We start from the raw sequence: 19359 nt of genomic DNA, 5'->3' as shown, positions 1-19359 counted from the left end.
GCAGGCAAAATGGGTTTACAATACTTTTCAGATCAAAAGAATAGAAATTTATCTGTAAGGTAAAACTTGTTTCCTCAGAATCAAACTTATGTAAAAATTGCTTTTTAAAAAGGGTAGTACAGAGAGGGTGAATGCTTCAAGTCCTTCTTAGTCAATAACACTGATATGATCTCATACTTGAGCTACTTTTACCAAATTTTACCTATTTAAATAATGGGTAACCCAGTCAAATTTTAACACACTTAATATGAGTACAAATTCATTCCCATCACCAGACACAGAATCATCTCTGGGAAATTTAAGATCTGAAGTACATGCAATCCCACAATCTGTTTTTCCAGGTGGAATGATAATACACTCCACCTAAGTCACTTAGGGAAATATTTTAGTTTAAAAAAACTTTTAGAGCACAGGATTTATATAAAATGCAACACCATTTTCACACACGAGAAAACTTTCCTATAGAAGTAATATAAATGCAAACATCACTCTAGTGGAAGGTTTGGTGAAAGCTGTCAGCATGGAGGGGCTCCTTGGGCTGCTCCCACTAAATCAGGGAATGAGGGGCCTCCATATGGTTCATTCTTGACCTTCAGTGGGAACGTGGTGCACATTAATGACCCCCCTTGGACCCCCTTGGTTAAATTTTTTTTAACCCCCTATAAAACTGCCTCTGGGCAGGCATCTACCTCATTCACCCACGGAGAACACAACACAGACTTTACTGATGGCAAAAAGAAATCTCTCAGTCCAGCCCATTCACAGGTACAGAGACAGAAATAGGGGGAAATGAATCCCCTGGCCCCGGGCCAGCTGATCTTTGACCTAGAGAACAGTTACTTTATGTCCTCACCAAATTACTCTTGCCCTTGCCATGTTCAATTTTTCTGGCTGCCCAGAGTGACTGCACACAAAAGAAACACATACTTTCAACTTTCAGGGGGAAAATCATGTATTTTAGGACAATGTATAGTGTGGCAGTCTTTGTCATAATCTCCTACCACACACTGTTCTCTAATGCCACGTAAATCTAAGAAAGAAGAAAAGGAACAATTTCACAGTTCTATATTAATCCCTACACAACCTAGCACTTACTTTTTCTTTCTCTCTTTCTGTTTTGTTTTCTTTTCCTACTTTCCTTTTCTACTTTACCTTCCAAGGAGTTCCACTTTTGTAAGTACTAGAGAAAATTCCTCAGGGCCTTCAGGAAGGTCATCATCAAGGATTTCAATTTGCACGCTTTTCGCCATCTCATGTGCTTCAAAGAGGAGTGCACCTGGTGCAGGGATGAAGTCCACGCCCGCCTCCGCGCTCCCACTCACTGTCTCGTACCAGAGCCTCACGGGGCGCAAGGACCCACCCGAACGGATGACTGTGATGTTCACCTACAGGGAGGAGAGGATTGTTCTTTGACTTGGATGATATCTAACCTACCAGATAACACTTAATATTTATTGCCTCTAGTTCTATTTACCAGCACTGTGTTGAAATTATAAATTTCTGACAGCATAAAAATGGTATATGAAAATAACAGGAGCAAATCGATTTGTGAAAGCTTTGGAATAAGAAAGAACAAGAAAACACATTTTAAAGATTGCTACAACATAAAAATCAAAAATAGCATTTCGGATTGTAAGCATTCACACTCTACCCATTGTACTTCTTCCGATACTCGGAGTTGCTCGTGTGAAAAGGCAAACCGGCCATAGGGAAGGTCACTGGCCACCACCGTGACATTGGCAGTGCTGCTGGCTTCACTCAGCACTGCCCCCTCACTGATCCCAGTGAGCTGGAACTCATAGAGACGCTTCTCCTCAGGAATGTCATCATGCAAAGCCTATGGAAGGACCAAAGGGGCCATCAGCAGCAGAATCCTCAACATTTAAAGAGAAAAATATCTATCACACAAGCAACAACAACAAATCTGGGATGTTAACCATCTCCCACCACCCCACCCACCACCTCACCACGCCCACCCGCACCCCCACACACAGAGCAAAGGTCATACAGGGGTGGGTGTCCAACTCTTGGAGTCTCTGGGCCACACTGGAAGAAGAAGAGTTGTCCTGGCCAGACATTAAACACATCGCAACACATAATCACAAAAAATTCTCATAATGTTTTATAGCAAATTTACAGCTTTGTGTTGGGCCGCATTGATAGCCATCTTGGGCCTCATGAGGCCCATTAGCCAAGGGTTGGACACCCGTGTCGTCAGCCAGTAACATTAATACCTGGATCACTACAATCGCCTCAGACTGTCCTTCTCTCATTGTCAGTTTTCCTGATGTTTCAGCAAACTCCCCCACAGATGGGGGCACTATCCTCCAGTACACTGTGACCTCCCCCCAAGTCGATGGGCCACGAACAAGGCTACAACAACACATATGCATATTCAATACATTTGTATTGAAGGAACTTTTCATAGATACTTGCTGTGGCTTTCAACAATAAACAATTTTCATGTATTCCAGAAACATTATGCATTTAAATAACCTTATCTATCAACTGTAAACCAAAGGAAAGTCTTAAAATTCCAAGATAGTAACACTCAGGTTACTGAACTCATGCAAATCTGCTTGACAAGAACACCAGCAAAAGTTAAATACTAAAAATAGAAGGTTTAAAAAAATAAAAAACAGCTGTTTATAGATTTTCACTTAATACACAAGGTACAAAATGTTAATAGCTTCACCAAGTTCTCTAATGGGAAACACGTGCACATACAATACTAACGGATAAAGTACCAAAAGAGGAACGTTTTAATTGAAATTCAGCTACGTCACTGTTAGTTGCTGTCCCACTCTTTATGAAAAGAACTGCTGTAAACAAAGTTGTCTATGACCATCACATAGTTATACAATGGACATAACTTTAGGGCACTTAGAATCATACAACGGTTGATTCAGATGATTTCATAAGGAATGACTTTCTAAGACACACAAGCTTACAGAGAAGAGGTACAATATATGGCTGGTGACAGGGCCAAAAGCACACATCTAATGTCAACACCATGTGCTTTCTACAGCAGGGCTTGTGCAAATTACCCAAAAAACAGCCAGAAAGCTCTTCAAAATCTGACTTCAATATAGGTTAGAACACAAGGCCCATGGGCCGAATCTGGCCCTCCACCTTGTTTTATCCAGCCCGGCACCTTGTTTCTCTACCCAGAGGCAGCACCAAGCTCTCACTTAACTTTCAAGGAGTAGTTACATCTACACAGTCCTAAAATTACATTCAGCCCTTTGAAGGCAACTGTGAGGTTGATGTGGCCCCCACTGAAAATGAGTTTGACTCTCCTGCTCTAACCATTAGAATATGCCTTCAATTTGTACCAAAAAATGTGTTCTACTCTCCACAGAATGTTATAAACATATAAAATAACAACGCTTGAAAAATATGTGTTGAGAACAATGTACTTAAGGCATAAAAATGCTAATTATTTACATCAAACTTTAAAACCCCCACCTAGGCAAAGAAAAATGATGACATCCTTACCTGATGATAGCAGTCCCATTATATTTTGCTGAGGGCTCCCCAATGAGGATGTGCCTAGACGACTGCGCTATCCCAACTTCTCCTGAAGCTCCTTTATCTCCCCGAATGATTATTGATGCGCTACCTAAGTTGAAGATGATGTACATACAGTTTACATAGCAAACACATGTATTCCCTTAGTACATACCTGCAATGTTTAAGTGCTTTACATATACTAATCTTAGGAGTTAATCCTAATGGTAATCATGTAACTTAGGTACTAATATGCTCATTTTACCAATGAAGACATTTGAGCACACTGATGCACTGAGGAGACTTAGCAAATAACTTGTCCAAGATCACAATTTAATGAAAGTGGGCAATAATTCCACTATCACTCCTATGACAAGCAAGTAGTCCTCTACCAGTTTGCATTCATTCACTTCTACAATAATCATTTTGCAGATCATTGCTAGTAGCTTTATGGCTGTGTCTATTGGCTATGGGGCAAAAGCAAGATTTCTTTAAGCTACCCTTTCATTTTTAATTTTCTGACTATTAATCACTTATAAGCATTTATTGAAAATGTGTCAAATACTCCTACTAAAATAGAAATAAAAACTATATTAAGTAATTTGACATATGTAGTATAATTGAGCAGTAACTTGAAGAAAATTGCTTGTGGAAGCGCACAGGGTTTCATGAAATCAAGGACTGAGCTCTTGCTCAGGATTACTGAGCTCTTGCTTTCTTCGGCAACAGATTAATAAAACCAAGAGTGGCTTGTCATCTGCAGATATTTCACAGTTAGAAATATGCTATGAACTTGTTTATATTAATAAATGATTCACCCTGATCCACTGGTAATTTAGCTACCCCTGGTACATGGAGTGGAACTCGACAATTTTGAGAATTTCCTTGACCATGGAATTCTGCTCTTTTGGTCACAGACCCTTACAGAGGATGGAGTTCTTAATGGCAAGAAAGGGCATGTAACTAAGCTTTTATATCCAAGTTGCTGGGCCATTTTTATGGTTATTACTCTGTACCACAATGAAACCATTCGGACCCATTAATCCTTTCTCTTCATATCTATGAGACAAACTTTAACATGGACCATAAATAAATAGGAAATGTGGTTACTGTTTCTGAAATGTCAAAATATCTATGTAATTATTATCTGATAAAAATGGGTATAGATAGGCTGAAATAAACATAATAACACATGATTTTAAAATAATATTTTGTTACAAAAGTAATATGTGATCAGTATAAATATGTATAAAAATATATAGGTAATCAAAACCCACTAATGATTCAAGTATATCATTGCAAACATACTTAGGACATACACACAAGAAAAATGGGATTACACTGAACATGTTGTTATGAAGCCTGCTTTATTAACATGCCAATCATCCATGTAATTAAGTAGTCTTAATTTTTAATGTAATTATGGCCTTTTATGCCATATTCTTTTGAATAGTTGCACAGTATTATTTAACCCATCTCCTACTTGGATCATTTAGGAAGATTCCATATTTTATTTCATAAATATTGCTAAAAGAAATACTTATTTTTTTAAAAAAATCACACAATGTGTTGTCTGAAAGCTTTGACATATGACTTTACTAACACTGAGTACTACGATTTTACTTTAAAAACTCTTTAGCTGTAATATGTGGGTAGAAAAAATTATATCTTTATGTTTGAACAAATATTTTAGTCATTTTAAAACCTAATGTTACCTATTTTAGTACTATTTATCATTAGGTTACACTTTTCTGAGAACCTGCTCTTCAACTTCCAAAAAACGTGAGCTTCCCTTACCTTTCACTGGAGATACTTCTGCCTGGTCGACTGACACCAGGTGGATGGTGAAACGCCTGTCCCCCTCCAGCACGGTGTCTCGGAGCGCGTGCAACAGAATGGTCTTCTGGGACTCGGTCTACATCAGGTGACAGAAATTAATGCTCCAGATTGACTAAAGTCACGTTTGCAATGTTCTCAGTAGTGGGGCAAGGTTTCTGTCCATAAGCATTTTTAAAAGTATGTCCTTTTTGTCCCCTAGAATTAGGGGTTGGTTTTAAAGAGAATTATTACATAAAAATTAGCTCTGACTACAAATGTTATTCAGGGTTGTAACAGCAAAAAGGAGAAAAAAATTAACACAACTTCTAAATTTACTAAACATTTCCAATCCCTGAAAGTCCAATCTATTCAAGAGAGCAAAATGGTCACAAGACCATTTAAAAGACAAAGATGATAGGTTTCCCACCTATAATCTTTCTACTACCCATTTAACTCTGTCCCCTATCCCTCTCAATCCTTCCACAGGCATTGATCTTTTCTCTCTCACCTTACACTGAACTCAGTAAATTTTTTGAATGTCTGTTATGTTTTCAGTGTAGGCTGGAAGAGAAGGAACACAGGAAAGCAAATATAAAAAGGACAACTAGATGAATACTTGGAGACAACCATGACAAATATCATTTTTATCTTTATCTTTTCTATCTTTTCCTCTGTATGCTGATAAAACAACTCCATTGTCCTATGCATCAGTGATTAATCTTCTACAGTTTGAATTCTGCTATTTATTCCTTCTCAAATACATCTTAATTCCATTATTTGCATTTTAGAGATTTTTAATATTTTCATTCAAGTTTTTCTCCATAGTTCCTTATATCTATTTTATAATATCTGTAATTTTAAAAATCTTTGTAAGAATTTCCAGGAAAATGTGTACTTCCTGACTCACAGCTTATTAAATGTATTCATGGAAAATCTGTAATTTATGGGAGGCAGTGAAACACCCCTACCCATTTCATTTACTGTGTACTGTGAATTGGGGGCTCTGACTGTATACCTTAACTACAAAATTAGTCTTCAGAATGGCGACATGTGCGTGTCAGAGCTGGGTATACAAGAGCAGTGAAGCTGCTATGCAGTTGTGTGTTTGAAACCCACCAGCCTACTGACTGAAATGCACCAGCCTGGTGACTGAAGAACTAGATGGGAACTTCTAGCCAAGGTGGAGGTGTAGGTAGACACATTGTGCCACCTCACACAACCAAAATTAAGGACAACAAAAATTTAGAAACAAAAAAACCCCAAAACTGACAGAAAACTGAACTGTACGGAAGTCCTACAAGCATTCATCCAGACTGGTAAGAGGGGCGGAGTTGGCGCCTGGTAGAGAGGGGTCGTGGAATGTGGGGGGCGACTTCCTCGCGAGTCCCCCCTGTGTGCCACGGGTGAAAGTGAATATGGCCGAGACATGATGTGATCTGCTTTTGGGAAGGAAAAGTGGGCAGTGGCCAGTTTCTCAGGGGAAAAGAAGGCCTCAAGCCCCCTCCTTCAGGCTTTTATTGGGTTGTAATACACAGGAATACAGGGCGGCAAGGATCAAACAGTAGATACCATTTCAAAGAGAGCTGAGGGCTTACTATGAGTCCGAGTCCATCAGGAACAGAGTTTTAGGGTTTCCTGCTCAAACTTTTAAAATATGAATGAAAGCACTCTTAGCAGAGCAGATTTCACAGGTTTATCAGCAAGTCTTTGTGATGCCAGATTTTTCCCCAGGACACGCTCTAGCAAGGCAAGGAGCTGCATCTCACCCCAACAGGTATTCAGGCTTAAGAGGATTAGAGCCAGGAAGCTCTTCTCCCAGAGAACATGGGTTCTTGGGCTTTGTCAAAGCCCTGGGGTGGGGAGGCGAGAGTCCATTGCTCCCTCTTTGCTGCAGCCCCCAGAGTCCTTCCATGAAGGCCTCCCAAGCGATCGAGTCCGCCTTAGGTTGCCCCCCCCACAGTGAGGGGTCTTACCCATCATTGAATTCTGACCAAGCTTTGGGGGCAGGGAGAGGAAACTGAGGCAGCGTTTGCTACCAGAGACAGACTTTGTCTCCTGCGGCTGGCACTCCAAAGGTCGTCCCTTGCCCTTAGCCACAAGGGATCGAGATACAATTCCTGAAACCACAGCAGTGGTCTACAACACGCTGATTTTAAGATTCTTTGTCTTTAACTTTTTGTATTTTAATTATGATGTGTCTTAGTGTGCCATGGGTCTGCAACAATGGAAGGAAAAAGTGATGGCTGATGTGCAGGCACACGGGCAGAGGCTGGCAGACCCTGGACGTGGGGTGACAACGAGCAGGCCCAGTGAGGCACACAAGGTAGCTGGCTGACTGCAGTCACACATTTGCATGCACGCAACCAAGGGCCCCAGTGCCAGAAAATAAAGCCGAAAAGCACCAATTGAAAAAACTTGTGGGGGTTCAGGTGCCAGGAGAAACTCCCAGCCTCACAGGAGAGTTCCTTGGAGAGACCCAAAGGGTCCTAGAATGTACACAAGCCCACCCACCTGGGAACCAGCACCAGAAAGGCCCAATTTGCTTGTGGGAAAAGGCAGAAGAGACTGAAATCCAAAAAAGAGTGGAAGAAGCACCACTGTTCCCTCTCTGACCCCACACCCACATACAGTGTCACAACCCAGCAACGTGGGTTGCCCTGCTCCGGTGAACATCTAAGGTTCCGCCCCTCATACATAACAGGCATGACCTGACCCCCCCCCCCAAAAAATGGCTCAAATGGAAAAACAGATCAAACCTCCAGGGCCAATACATCTAAGCAACCAAGAGATAGCCAAACTTTCAGATGCACAGTTCAAAACACTGGTGATCAGGTTGCTCACAGAACTGGTTGAGTTTAGTCACAAATTAGAGGAACATATGGAAGCTAAACTAATTGAAATGAAGGGAAATGCACAGGAAACCAATAGTGATGGGAAGAAAACTGGGACTCAAATCAATGGAGTGGACCAGAGGAAGAAAGAAACAACCAAACAGAAAAAAATGAAGAAACAAGAATTCAAAAAAATGAGGAGAGGCTTAGGAACCTTCAGGACATCTTTAAACATCCCAACATCCAAATTATAGGGGTACCAGAAGGGGAAGAGGAAGAAGAAAAAGTGGAAAACTTATTTGAACAAATAATAAAGGAGAACTTCCCCAATCTGGCAAAGGAAATAGACTTCTAGGAAGTCCAGGAAGCTCGGAGAGTCCCAAAGAAGTTAGACCCAAGGAGGAACACACCACGGCACATCATAATTACCTTAGCCAAGATAACAAAACTGAAGGAGAGAACCCTAGAAGCAGCAAGAAATAAGGAGACAATTACCTACAAAGAAGTTTCCATTAGACTGTCAGCAGATTTCTCAAAAGAGACCTTACAGGCAAGAAGGGGCTGGAAAGAGGTATTCCAAGTCATGAAATCCAAAGACCTACATCCAAGATTGATCTATCCAGCAAAGCTTTCATTTAGAATGAAAGGACAGATAAGGTGCTTCTCAGATAAGACCAAATTCAAGGAGTTCATCATCACCAAGCCCTTATTATATGAAATGTTAAAGGGACTTACCTAAGAAAAAGAAGGTAAAAAAGATGAACAGTGAAAGGACAGCAAACTCACAGTTATTAACAACCACACCTAAAACAAAAGTAAACTAAGAGGACAGCTAGATCAGGAGCAGAACCATAGAAATGATCACATGGAGGGTTAGCAACAGGGGAGTGGGAGAAGGAGAAGGGGGGAGAAGGTACAGAAAATAAGTAGCATAGACAGTAGGCAGAAAATAAATAGGGGGAGAGCAAGAATAGTATGGGAAATATAAAATCTAAAGAACTTGAGACATGTGGTCATAAACTAAAGGGGGGGAGTGGTGGGGGAGGGGTGTTCAGGGTGGAGGGGAATGAAGGGGGAAATAGGACAACTGTAATGGCATAATCAATAAAATATACTTTTAAAAAAGAAAAAATATATATATTTTTAAAAAGAACTAGATGGAGAGTGTAAAATACAGAGTGATCTACAAACCTACCTCTCCTGAGGTAGTACTCTACAAACGGATGATCTTATTCCATTGGGAAAAGATCAAACTATGTGCCATTTTAATATGGACGTCCTGCTCAAAACTAGAAAACCTTTCCAGTCATCTGGAAAGCAGATTGAGCAATTAGAATCTGATCACTGGAAATTACTGCTCATTATTACTGAGGAGAATCTTTATAGAAATCTGAAAGTAATCTCTAAATTTTGTCACTCCGGATGAGAAGTTTTCAGATCATGGCTCAGACAGGCAACCCAGATGTTTCTTGAGTCATTATTGTTCAGAGTCTGAGAACAAACTGGATGCAACATCTGGCTTGAGATCATTAATGCCGTTAGAGTACCAACACCTCAAGTATAGTGGCAGAATGTCCAGTGACAGACAAACTGCCAGAGGGCTTGCTGATTAACTCCTTAATTTCCTATCAGAAAACTGAAAAAATATTTGTTTCAGTGCTGTTTGGCATTGAAAGCTCTGAAAAAGGTCAATACATTCCCAAAAAGTAGACATAACCCATTCAGTAGTGGGGCTTCCTGACTTTAAATACTTGGTTGAATTCCTTCAGAAAACCACCTTGGGAGCTTCTATTCCAGTATTTAACTTTTATTCCTACTTCATTTGTAAACATTCATCTGTTTTTATACTTTATAGATCTACTATAGATCTACCAGAATCGATTTCATGTGGGTTTTTACATTTATTTGCTTAGATTTGCACCAAGAACTGACCTATAATTTTCAGTATTTTCTTCCCTTGAGTGATTATTTCTTTATTTTGTCGACTTTTATTTTGTAACGTTTTTAAAATGAATTCATCCATTCTATTTTTCTGGTTTTCAATTAATTTCCTTCTTACTTCATCTTTATAAATTTAGGAAAGATACATGCAAACATGATTCTAAAAGCGAGGTGGAAGATGCAGCCCGGATTCCCTTCTGAGAGGCTTTGCACGCTGTGCTACAGAGCTCAGCTTTCTGTAGGTAAGAGAAAGCCACTGGACAGGCGGTGGCATAACATGAGGTATCTTATAGAATGACAACCCTATCGGTGGCACAAGTAGGGACAGGATGGGAGAAGATTTGGAAGAGAGTTATAAGTTAAAAGACTGCCCAATGGAAGATTATGGGGGCCGGCACTGTCATAGACATGATAGAAAAAGAAAAGTGAGAAAAGATATTTAAAAGGGAAAATTGACAAAACTCAGTGATCAAATACATGTAATAGTTACACAATGGGTAGAGATGGGGCAGACACCCAGATGTCTGCCTTGGTTGACTGATTTCGCCCTCAATCAGGAAACAAAGTGTTGAGAAAGAGTAGTTTTGATGGTGAGATGGAGGCATTGTCTGAACCAAATATGATTTCCAATATCTGGGGGGGGAGGGTGTGTGTGTGTGTGTGTGTGTGTGTGTGTGTGTGCATGTTTGTGATGTCCTGCACAGTGCAGGTAATTTCAAAGAAAGTTCAAACACAGTGAATACTATTATAAGAATTCCTAAGACTACACACAGAAAAGAAAATCAAGCAAAGACAAATAAGAGAGAAACTGCAGGAGTTCGGATGCTGACCATACCTCATCAAAATGAAGTGTCCCATTCAGAGGACTGAGGTCATCCTTAGCCGTCTCATCTATGGTCCACTGAAGTCGGACGGCCCCTTTTCCTCCTGGGGACCGCACAACTGTCAACGTCACATACGAATTAGGGTCATCAGACAAAAGGGATTCATCAACCATCACCTGAGAGAAAAAGAAATTTAATAAGGTCAGAAGAAAAAAAGAAGAAGTAGGAACAACAAACAGAATCTTATTTCTATTTACAATGATTGTAACTTTTGAATTTAGAACCCGATCTATGTCATGGTATAATCAAGCTGCAGAAAAGATACTGCACAAGTCCCATTTCCTTTTTGTTCTAGACATAGCTAATTGGTATTTCCTAGCTACTCTGGCAAATAGGTGAAGAAAAGGACTGAATTCTGACCAAAACATTATAAATAGAAGTAACGTAAGTTACTAACAGTCTGACCACCCACTTCCCATACAATCCTCCATATGTACTTTTCCCCCAGTTGCCCAGTAACTAGAGGGGACTTCCAGGACCTAGAAGAGGACAGAGCCACGAGAAGGAAAGAGTCTGGTACCCAAGATGGCTATTGAAGACCCAACTAGGAACACTGTTGTTTTTCAGTTACATGAAAAAAAATAACAAAAAGAGAAATATTTTGTTAAGGAAGTAAGATTTGGGGGTGACTGTCAGACATCCCACGTAGTACAGACTTAAACTGCCCTCTGAATTATCTGCAGTTTGCCAAGTTCAGTCAGTCCAAATTTAAAAGAGACTTTATTATCATGACATAAAGAGAGAAGGAATTTCAGTATGTTAATGTCCCTGTACTATTTATTTTCTACATTATATCTTTACTAAGAGGCCTGGTTCAATTGAATTACATAAATTGACTCTGTGAAGCCAAGTCCAAATAGAGCCTATAATGTCCACCAGTTATGCAATACAGAACACAACACAACACTTTCCATTTTCAAGATAGACACTTATCTAATGTATAACTTAATCTTGTTTTGGTTCTCCAACAGACTTTGATGCCAAGAGTAGGGATTTAGAGGAAACTGTTATTGAGTTTCTATTATGTGTCGGTTCTTGCACATACATAAACTGATTGAAGTTCACAGGAATCTGAGGGCCAGCTATCCACACATGTATTTGGAGAGTGGAGCCTGGACTCTAGTTGTTACATCTGACCAGTGTGATTCATAACAGTTCTAATAGGCTGGACACATTAAATCAGAAAGAAACAAAATGGGGAAGAAAATCTCCATTATAAACAAACTGCGCATGTAAGTCCTTTTTGTTTTCATAGATAATATTTTCGTTTAGGTTTCACAAGATTTCCTTGGGCCTCTGCTATTCCCAGTGCTTTAGTATACTTAGCACATTATCCTCATGAGCAGCTTAGTAATTGTGACAGATCTATATTAATGGCCTTCTCTCAGAGTTCCTCAGTGCTAAATCTAATCTGTATCATCAAACAAGGCTAACAGAATGTTCACTGTGTGCCCAACTTTATCTTAGATACAAGTTAAAAGATAAACTCCGTGTTATTCTGAGCCTATGGCAGAAAGATAGGATACCAGGAGAGAAGCCACAAAGGGCTGGTAACAAGCTAATATTAATACAAGCAACAAAAACAGCTATTGACAAGACTGACTGTAAAGCCTGGTTATAGGTGCTTCACATGCATCAATTCATTTACTCCACACAGCAAGAGTTATGAGGGATAACACAGTAGGTGGGTGACCCAACTCTTACTTTAAGACAAACTGGAAACCTGAGGCTATTACCATAGGCTATGAGACCCCAGACCAAGAGTGCAGTAAAATTTATGCACTACAATACTTAAATGAATAAGCAAAAACTATTTATTAATAGTAACATGGTTCTTCATGTCTCCCAACAATGAAAGAAGCTTGTAATTAAGTTGTCCAATATCTAAGTCCAAAAAGTATGACAAAGTTAAAAGCAAAACATGATTATAAGATTTTACCAATTAGAGGTTTGATTGCTAAACCCTAAACCTTTCATCTAACTTCAGAAGCTAGTAGAGATATTTTATAAAAAATAAATTACATATTCATATGTATTAAAATATTTCTTTACATATGTGCAAAGAAAGAAAGCCTAGATAGCAATGCAACAAAATACTGGTGATGTCTATCTCAGGGTAGTAAAATTATGGACACTTTTACTCTCTCCCCAGACTTCTTAGGTTGTCTGGGGACACTCACAGCTACTCTCCCATGAATCTCCAGCTCCTTACAAATACTACCTTCTGCTTGTCCCTCCCCAAGGAAGAAAGAGTCTCACTAGGCTGCAGCAGAAGTATGGCCTGTCCCTCTTATGGTTTCCATTTTCCTATGAAGTTGAAATTTCAGTGATCGAATCATTTGACAATTATTAGGCTATTGATAAATGGGACACCCAGCACAGATAGGTGAGCAGCAGGTCTAGGACTGCATCCAGGGAACAGTAATGGCAATGGGCATTAGAGTGATTTGTTATTTCTTAAAATTATCAGTGGTGACTTACTAACTACATATAAGGGAGCAGTGACATATGGAGCAAGAAAAGTTACTGTGTATCCCAAAATTATGTAAATATTTTTATGGTTATTGAATCTTAAATTTTTCTTTGAAAGGTAAAGTGATAATTATGACATAATTATCATACAATTTAGAGTGCTTTGGTTAAGGTTTTTTTCTCTCTCAGTGGTTTAACCAATAATAATAATGGGCTCCCTTTTCCAGCTCTCAGAAGTAGACAACCAATAAAAAATAAGAGAGAACAAGAATAAATACTATAGAGACACATGAGCCAGGGTGACTGTGGTGTTTTGTTCAATGTAAGTCAAGAAAGAGTACCAGAAGGCAGGGTAACGTTAATGTATATACCTCCACAGCTAAATTTCCTTGGACCCATGACAGAACCTGGCCTTGTAACCAGGATGGCTATTTGGCAGCAGGGCAGGCAAAAAATAAAGGTATGGACAAAAAAGTACGTCTTGGTCTATTACAGCCAATAAGTAGGAATCTATTCCCCTTTAGAATTGCCTGATAGAAGAGCTCTTGTAACTGTCAAACTTCACTGATTGGATGATTGGTCCCTAATTCAATAGTCAAAACACCTTAAAGAATCGAATCGCAACTGAAGTGTTATGAAGAGGTTTTAAAAAATGAAAGACAACTTTCTACTAAAAATTACACAAAACATTAGCCTAGAGGAACCACGCCCTCCCCCAATATATTTAACTTACAGTCTTTTCTTCAAATCCAAATACTCCAAATGGAGAATCATTTTGTGGAATAACAACAGTTACCACAGTGTCATCCCCAAGTCTGCCACCTCCAGTCACCCTGATTAAGGAAATACTGAAAGTCTCCATGAGTTCAAATTCAGTGTCATCAGTAATGGTGATTTCTATCATGGCAGTAACCTACAAAAGAAAAGGAAAAAAGGAAAAAGGAGAGAAAGAGAAAGAAGGGAGGGATAGAGGGAGGGAGTATACAATGTAATAGCAATTTTTGAACACATATTATTTATTTTTTAGTTGAAAATTTATAAACATAATGCAAATGAAAAATGCCAGATTTTTGCCTGTTATGCTCACAATATCCTTAAGTCACATATATTTATTATATTTCAAAGTCAGAAAATTATAGCCTACTATTTTCAAGATATAAAAAACTATATATATAATAATATATAGTGCTTTTGGATACAAAAAACAGTGAAGCCTTACTCTTGAACAAAAATATTTGAAATGCCACGCAGGCTCTAATAAGCATCTTGCAAACATAAACCTTAGTATACTTAGTATTAACATTACATTCTATACAACAGCACCATAGAGACTGCCATTGTGTTCTGCAATTAGAATAAACCCCTTTGGTTCCAAATATTGTTCTTGTAATGTAGAGAAACAAGGAAGGAAACCCAAATGGGTTATTATTAAATGTTTGTGACCAGGACTTAACTCATCTGGGTCTATTTTTAAAGTTTTCAGAACTTACAAAAAAGTAAAACTTAGTCCAGCTGGTGATTTCACTATTGGCAATAATAAATATCCCAGCTATATCTACATAATTAAATATTTTTGTGTCCCAAAGGGAAATTTCAGTACTTTGACACAGACATTTACTAGAAAATGAAGTTTTCTACTTAAATCTACCTAAAACCTTTAACTTAATAAAAGGTAAAAGTGAGAAATGTGAATGTCCCACTTGGAGAGGCAGAAACCTGCACAAATTCAAATGCTAAAATGGAAGCTTATTAAAATATTTGCACCTCAAGTCTGTACTTTCCTATGTGATGTTAAATTTAATAATAATGATTATCTTAAGAATACTGCTAAATAAGGAAACTTTGATCCAATACACAGAATAAAGTGCTAATAATATACCTAAAGTTGGAAGACTTCTTCAGTGAGAAATCAACTTGTTTCTGCTTTTAAATAAAACATGCATTTCTCCTACTTTTAGTAGAAAATGTTTTAATTTCTAAATTTGTTAAAAGCTCATGATTTCCAATATTAACACCATAGGCCTTTCCATACAAGAAAATCTAGATCCGTACACTTGTTTTTTATCTGCATTTACTGCCCACCCGTGGACAACTGCTAAGCTGTTGCGCACTGTGCTCACCAGGCCAGGCAGACTCGAACTTTGTTTAGACAAATACTGCTGTTTGAAGTTAGTTGCTCACATGCTTTTTCCACTTATCAATTGAAAAAGTTATGAGATCCTATTCTTCCATATCAAAAAATGCCATGTTTGCAAAGCTTATACTCCTTGTGGAATATTTTGTAATTGCTAAGATTGGTTGCCATAAATCTAGAATATTGTCTTTCAATTTTTCTAGCTTTAAATATTTTGTCCCTTTTCTGTCATTTTAGTCTTTTTTAGTTAAAAAAAGTTTGGGATGTTAAGTAGTAAATGTGCACACTTTTAGTGCAAATCATAAATAGATATCTGTATTTACAAGCATTAAGAAATAAATAAAAGAAACTACAATTCATAGGAATAGTGTAGTTCATCAGCCAGTTTTTAATATGTTCTTAGATACCTCCAAGCCAATTATTATCTTCTTTTATAACTTCTATTTAAAATAGGACTTCCAGTGAAGATGGAGGCATAGGTAGATACACTTTGCCTCCTCGCATAACCAAAAGAAGAACAACAACAAATTTTAAAACAAACAAAAAAAACCCAGAACTTCCAGAAAATCAGACTGTATGGAAGTCCAACAACCAAGGAGTTAAAGAAGAAACATTTATCCAGACTGGTAGGAGGGGAAAAAAATAAAATCAGATGAAGTTCAGAGAAGGGTGGGATTCTTGACTTTTTATTTCTCTTCCTATGTTCATTAATTAATTATACATTAACTAACAATATTTCTGTTTGGCTTAACAGAAATTTAGAGTATAATTCATTTAGCAATTACTATTGCACAGTCATTTAATGGATGCCTATAAAATGTTTGAAATCATTTGAAAACCATGCTAATATATCCATAACTAGCATACTTGTCTATCTGCAAATTCAAGAATCCCATGAGATGGTTTAAAGTCTTCTGGGCCAGCACTGTCCAGTGTTGCTTTCCAATAAACATTGACTGTGCCAAAGCTCCCAGCCAGCCGGACTACAGGAATCCGAAGAATATTCAAGGGTGGAGGCACCTCATAGGCAGTAACAACTCCAACAGCATCCTTCAAGTGAAGAATAAAAGTTTAAATGAAAGACAAAAAATTCTTATAAGTCATCACTTTCTAAATTCATTATTTGTACTTGTGGTTCCTAAACTTCACCCTTCAAAGTAGAAATCTACAGTTGGATGTAAGTATGCATAATAGGTCTTCAGAACTCTTACATTTAAATGTAGTATGAATGAATTTACTTAATCCTTTGGTCTATCTCAAAGAGAACTAAGAATTAGTTTGCAAGACAAATTTTAAGGCATATTTATAAATATCTTCAAGCAAAGCCACTAGTTTTGGAGAAAATATATGATGCTGGCCAAATCGGCAGGTGCAAGCTTCTGTATTACTATAAATATGTGAAAGTTCATCTCACTCTGGTAACATGAAACTTAAAAATTCCTCTTGGATCATCATTTTCTTCTATCATTATCTCAACAATTTCCATCCCAGGCCTCCAAACACTGGGCTGGCCTGCAGAGAAGTCAGAGTTCACCAGGTACACCTCGGTGATGTTGATAATGAATCCTTCCTCCAATTCAGGAACATCATCCTGGAGGTGGGCAGGGGGTGGAGAAGAGAAATGGCATTTTATTCTTTTTAAGTAAATTTTATGTCTTTGGATAGTTGACATTTTTTCAGTATGGAACAGATGAGTCTCCACAGGAATGGGAAGCTCTACCATACATGCAAAAAAGAATGTTCTCTGTATTTTAATACATTCCTAATGACAACATCAGAATCTTAGGGGATATTCAAGCTTTTCGGTAATGTTTTAATAGAAGCACCATGCTTATTAGAAAGTAAAATATTTTTTGGAATTTTATCATGCAATTTTGACCATACGGTATTGAATATGTTTTACATATACAATACCCACCCCTGAAATTTAGGGCAAACTGCTCTACACTTAAGATGTAAATGCTACATCTTAAAAGCGAGAGCCCTAGAGTTGTAAATCTCAACATAATCCTACATTTCAATGAACTTTTTGAAGATTGTTTCCTTATTTTTGAATAGATAATAAAAATTTCAAAAGATAAAAAGAATTCATAGTGAAAAGGAGAGGAAACTTTTGCTCCGTGCCATCCTCCTGTCTTTCCTGCCTCTTCTCCAGGGGCCACCGTCATCCAACGCCATTGGTACCGCTGTTGGTAACACTGATGTTGTTATACACGACGTTTATTTAACAAGGCATGGTACAGTTAAAATTATACACAGTATTATAACAGATAAGCATGATATTTAATTATGTAATATTCTTTATAACACTATTGACTACTTTCCATTTCTTCAGGATCATTAAGAGACAGAGAGAGCGCTGAAACCAGATCTAAACCATCTGAAGACTAATCTTGATTCAAGTGATTATGTCATTAAATTAATTATTGCCCTATCAAACCATCAATAAAATAACCAGACTGATTTGCACATTTTATGATTTCATTTATAAATTAAAACATTTAACCAACCTACAAAATATTCAGTCGAATCAGGCATAGAATCATATTTATTGTAGTCGAGACTCACCGGCAAAATGGCAACTTTCACATAAGTTTTTTTAATGTTTTCTTTCATTATTATTATTGTTTCTTGTAGCACATAATCTTCATTCTCAGTAGCTTGTTTATTGATGGGCAGTAAGACGTTGGGTTTAGCGCTCAAGTGAATGGCCACATCTCCGCGTAGTCCTTTATTTCGAACAATTTGTAACTGAAGAAGGGAGATGTTCTCTGTGGGACAGAGATGCCTCAGGTAAGTGAGATCCATCTGCTGTCAATGCTATTCCAAGCACTTAGGATAGAGTGCTCTGCACTATCCCTTTCACACAGTTAAGGAATGAGAGGTGAAACAAAGACGATGTTTATTCCCAAGGAGTATTTTGAGCTTTGCTTACCCTTGTCCCCAGAGTGCTGAGAATTAACATAAACTGCTAATACTATAACTCAGTTTTAAACCCTCCCTTCTGGCTTTCTAACTTACTCTGCTGTGTTGCCTATGTCATGTACTCCAACGGATATTGCTGATAACCTTAGGAGAGTGCACACATGCAGGCTGAGCAGAAGTTCTAATTACAAATGCTAAGAAGATTCTTCAAAAATGAAAAACTAGACACCAAAGTAATCACTTAATAACTAATCATTAGAAGAATTTTGGTTTTATAGTGAGATGCCTATTACAAGGCTCACTGTACTCCATAGCACCTATTTTTATTTCATTTCTTGATTTTAAAAATTTAATTTGCCATATAAAAGGAGAGAAAGAGCCTGTCAATCTTCCTTACTGGCCTGTGAGTTTCTAATAACCAAATACTGTCTTTGTTTCCAGAATGAACAGCACAATTTCTGGTACTTACTAGCTGCTTCAAAATTATCTGTTAAATAAATAAATGGACAGATCAGTTCATTTTAATTCTACTGCTTCTATTCCTATATGTACAGAAATAAAAAGGCCCAAGTGCATAATTGTACGACATTTTTTCCATCAACTATTTAAGTAAAAGGTCTTTGAAAATTGTCCATACTCCTGTCAGAAAATTTTAAAAACTTTACACAGCATATCTAAATGCATATATATTATATACAGGGGTGGGCAAACATAGGTTTAAAGGTGTGAGTCTACAAAACAGAGTTTATTCTTATGCTATTATTTATTAATTATTGTATATTTGTATTATATATTTCCATACAAACAACTGACAACATACTTTTGACAACCTCTGTGTGTGTAT

General features: G+C 37.9%; 1 protein-coding gene across 1 annotated transcript in view; it reads right to left on the bottom strand.

Annotated features, from left to right (window-relative positions):
* Nucleotides 1-19359, bottom strand: part of ADGRV1 (adhesion G protein-coupled receptor V1) — a 519907-nt gene that overhangs the window by 325848 nt on the left and 174700 nt on the right. Inside the window, exons 56-65 of the mRNA XM_053664484.1 lie at nt 18159-18361; nt 17005-17181; nt 16458-16640; nt 14190-14369; nt 10936-11100; nt 5308-5425; nt 3499-3622; nt 2235-2373; nt 1652-1837; nt 1153-1385 (exon numbers count right to left, since the gene is read on the bottom strand). Coding sequence (XP_053520459.1) covers nt 1153-1385; nt 1652-1837; nt 2235-2373; nt 3499-3622; nt 5308-5425; nt 10936-11100; nt 14190-14369; nt 16458-16640; nt 17005-17181; nt 18159-18361 — 1708 coding nt within the window. The remainder of the gene's footprint in view (nt 1-1152; nt 1386-1651; nt 1838-2234; nt 2374-3498; nt 3623-5307; nt 5426-10935; nt 11101-14189; nt 14370-16457; nt 16641-17004; nt 17182-18158; nt 18362-19359) is intronic.

This window comes from Artibeus jamaicensis, unplaced genomic scaffold (genome assembly GCF_021234435.1).
Source record: "Artibeus jamaicensis isolate MK-2021 breed Jamaican fruit bat unplaced genomic scaffold, CSHL_Jam_final contig_373, whole genome shotgun sequence".
Lineage (NCBI taxonomy): Eukaryota > Metazoa > Chordata > Mammalia > Chiroptera > Phyllostomidae > Artibeus > Artibeus jamaicensis.
This window is presented reverse-complemented; position numbering and strand designations above follow the sequence as displayed.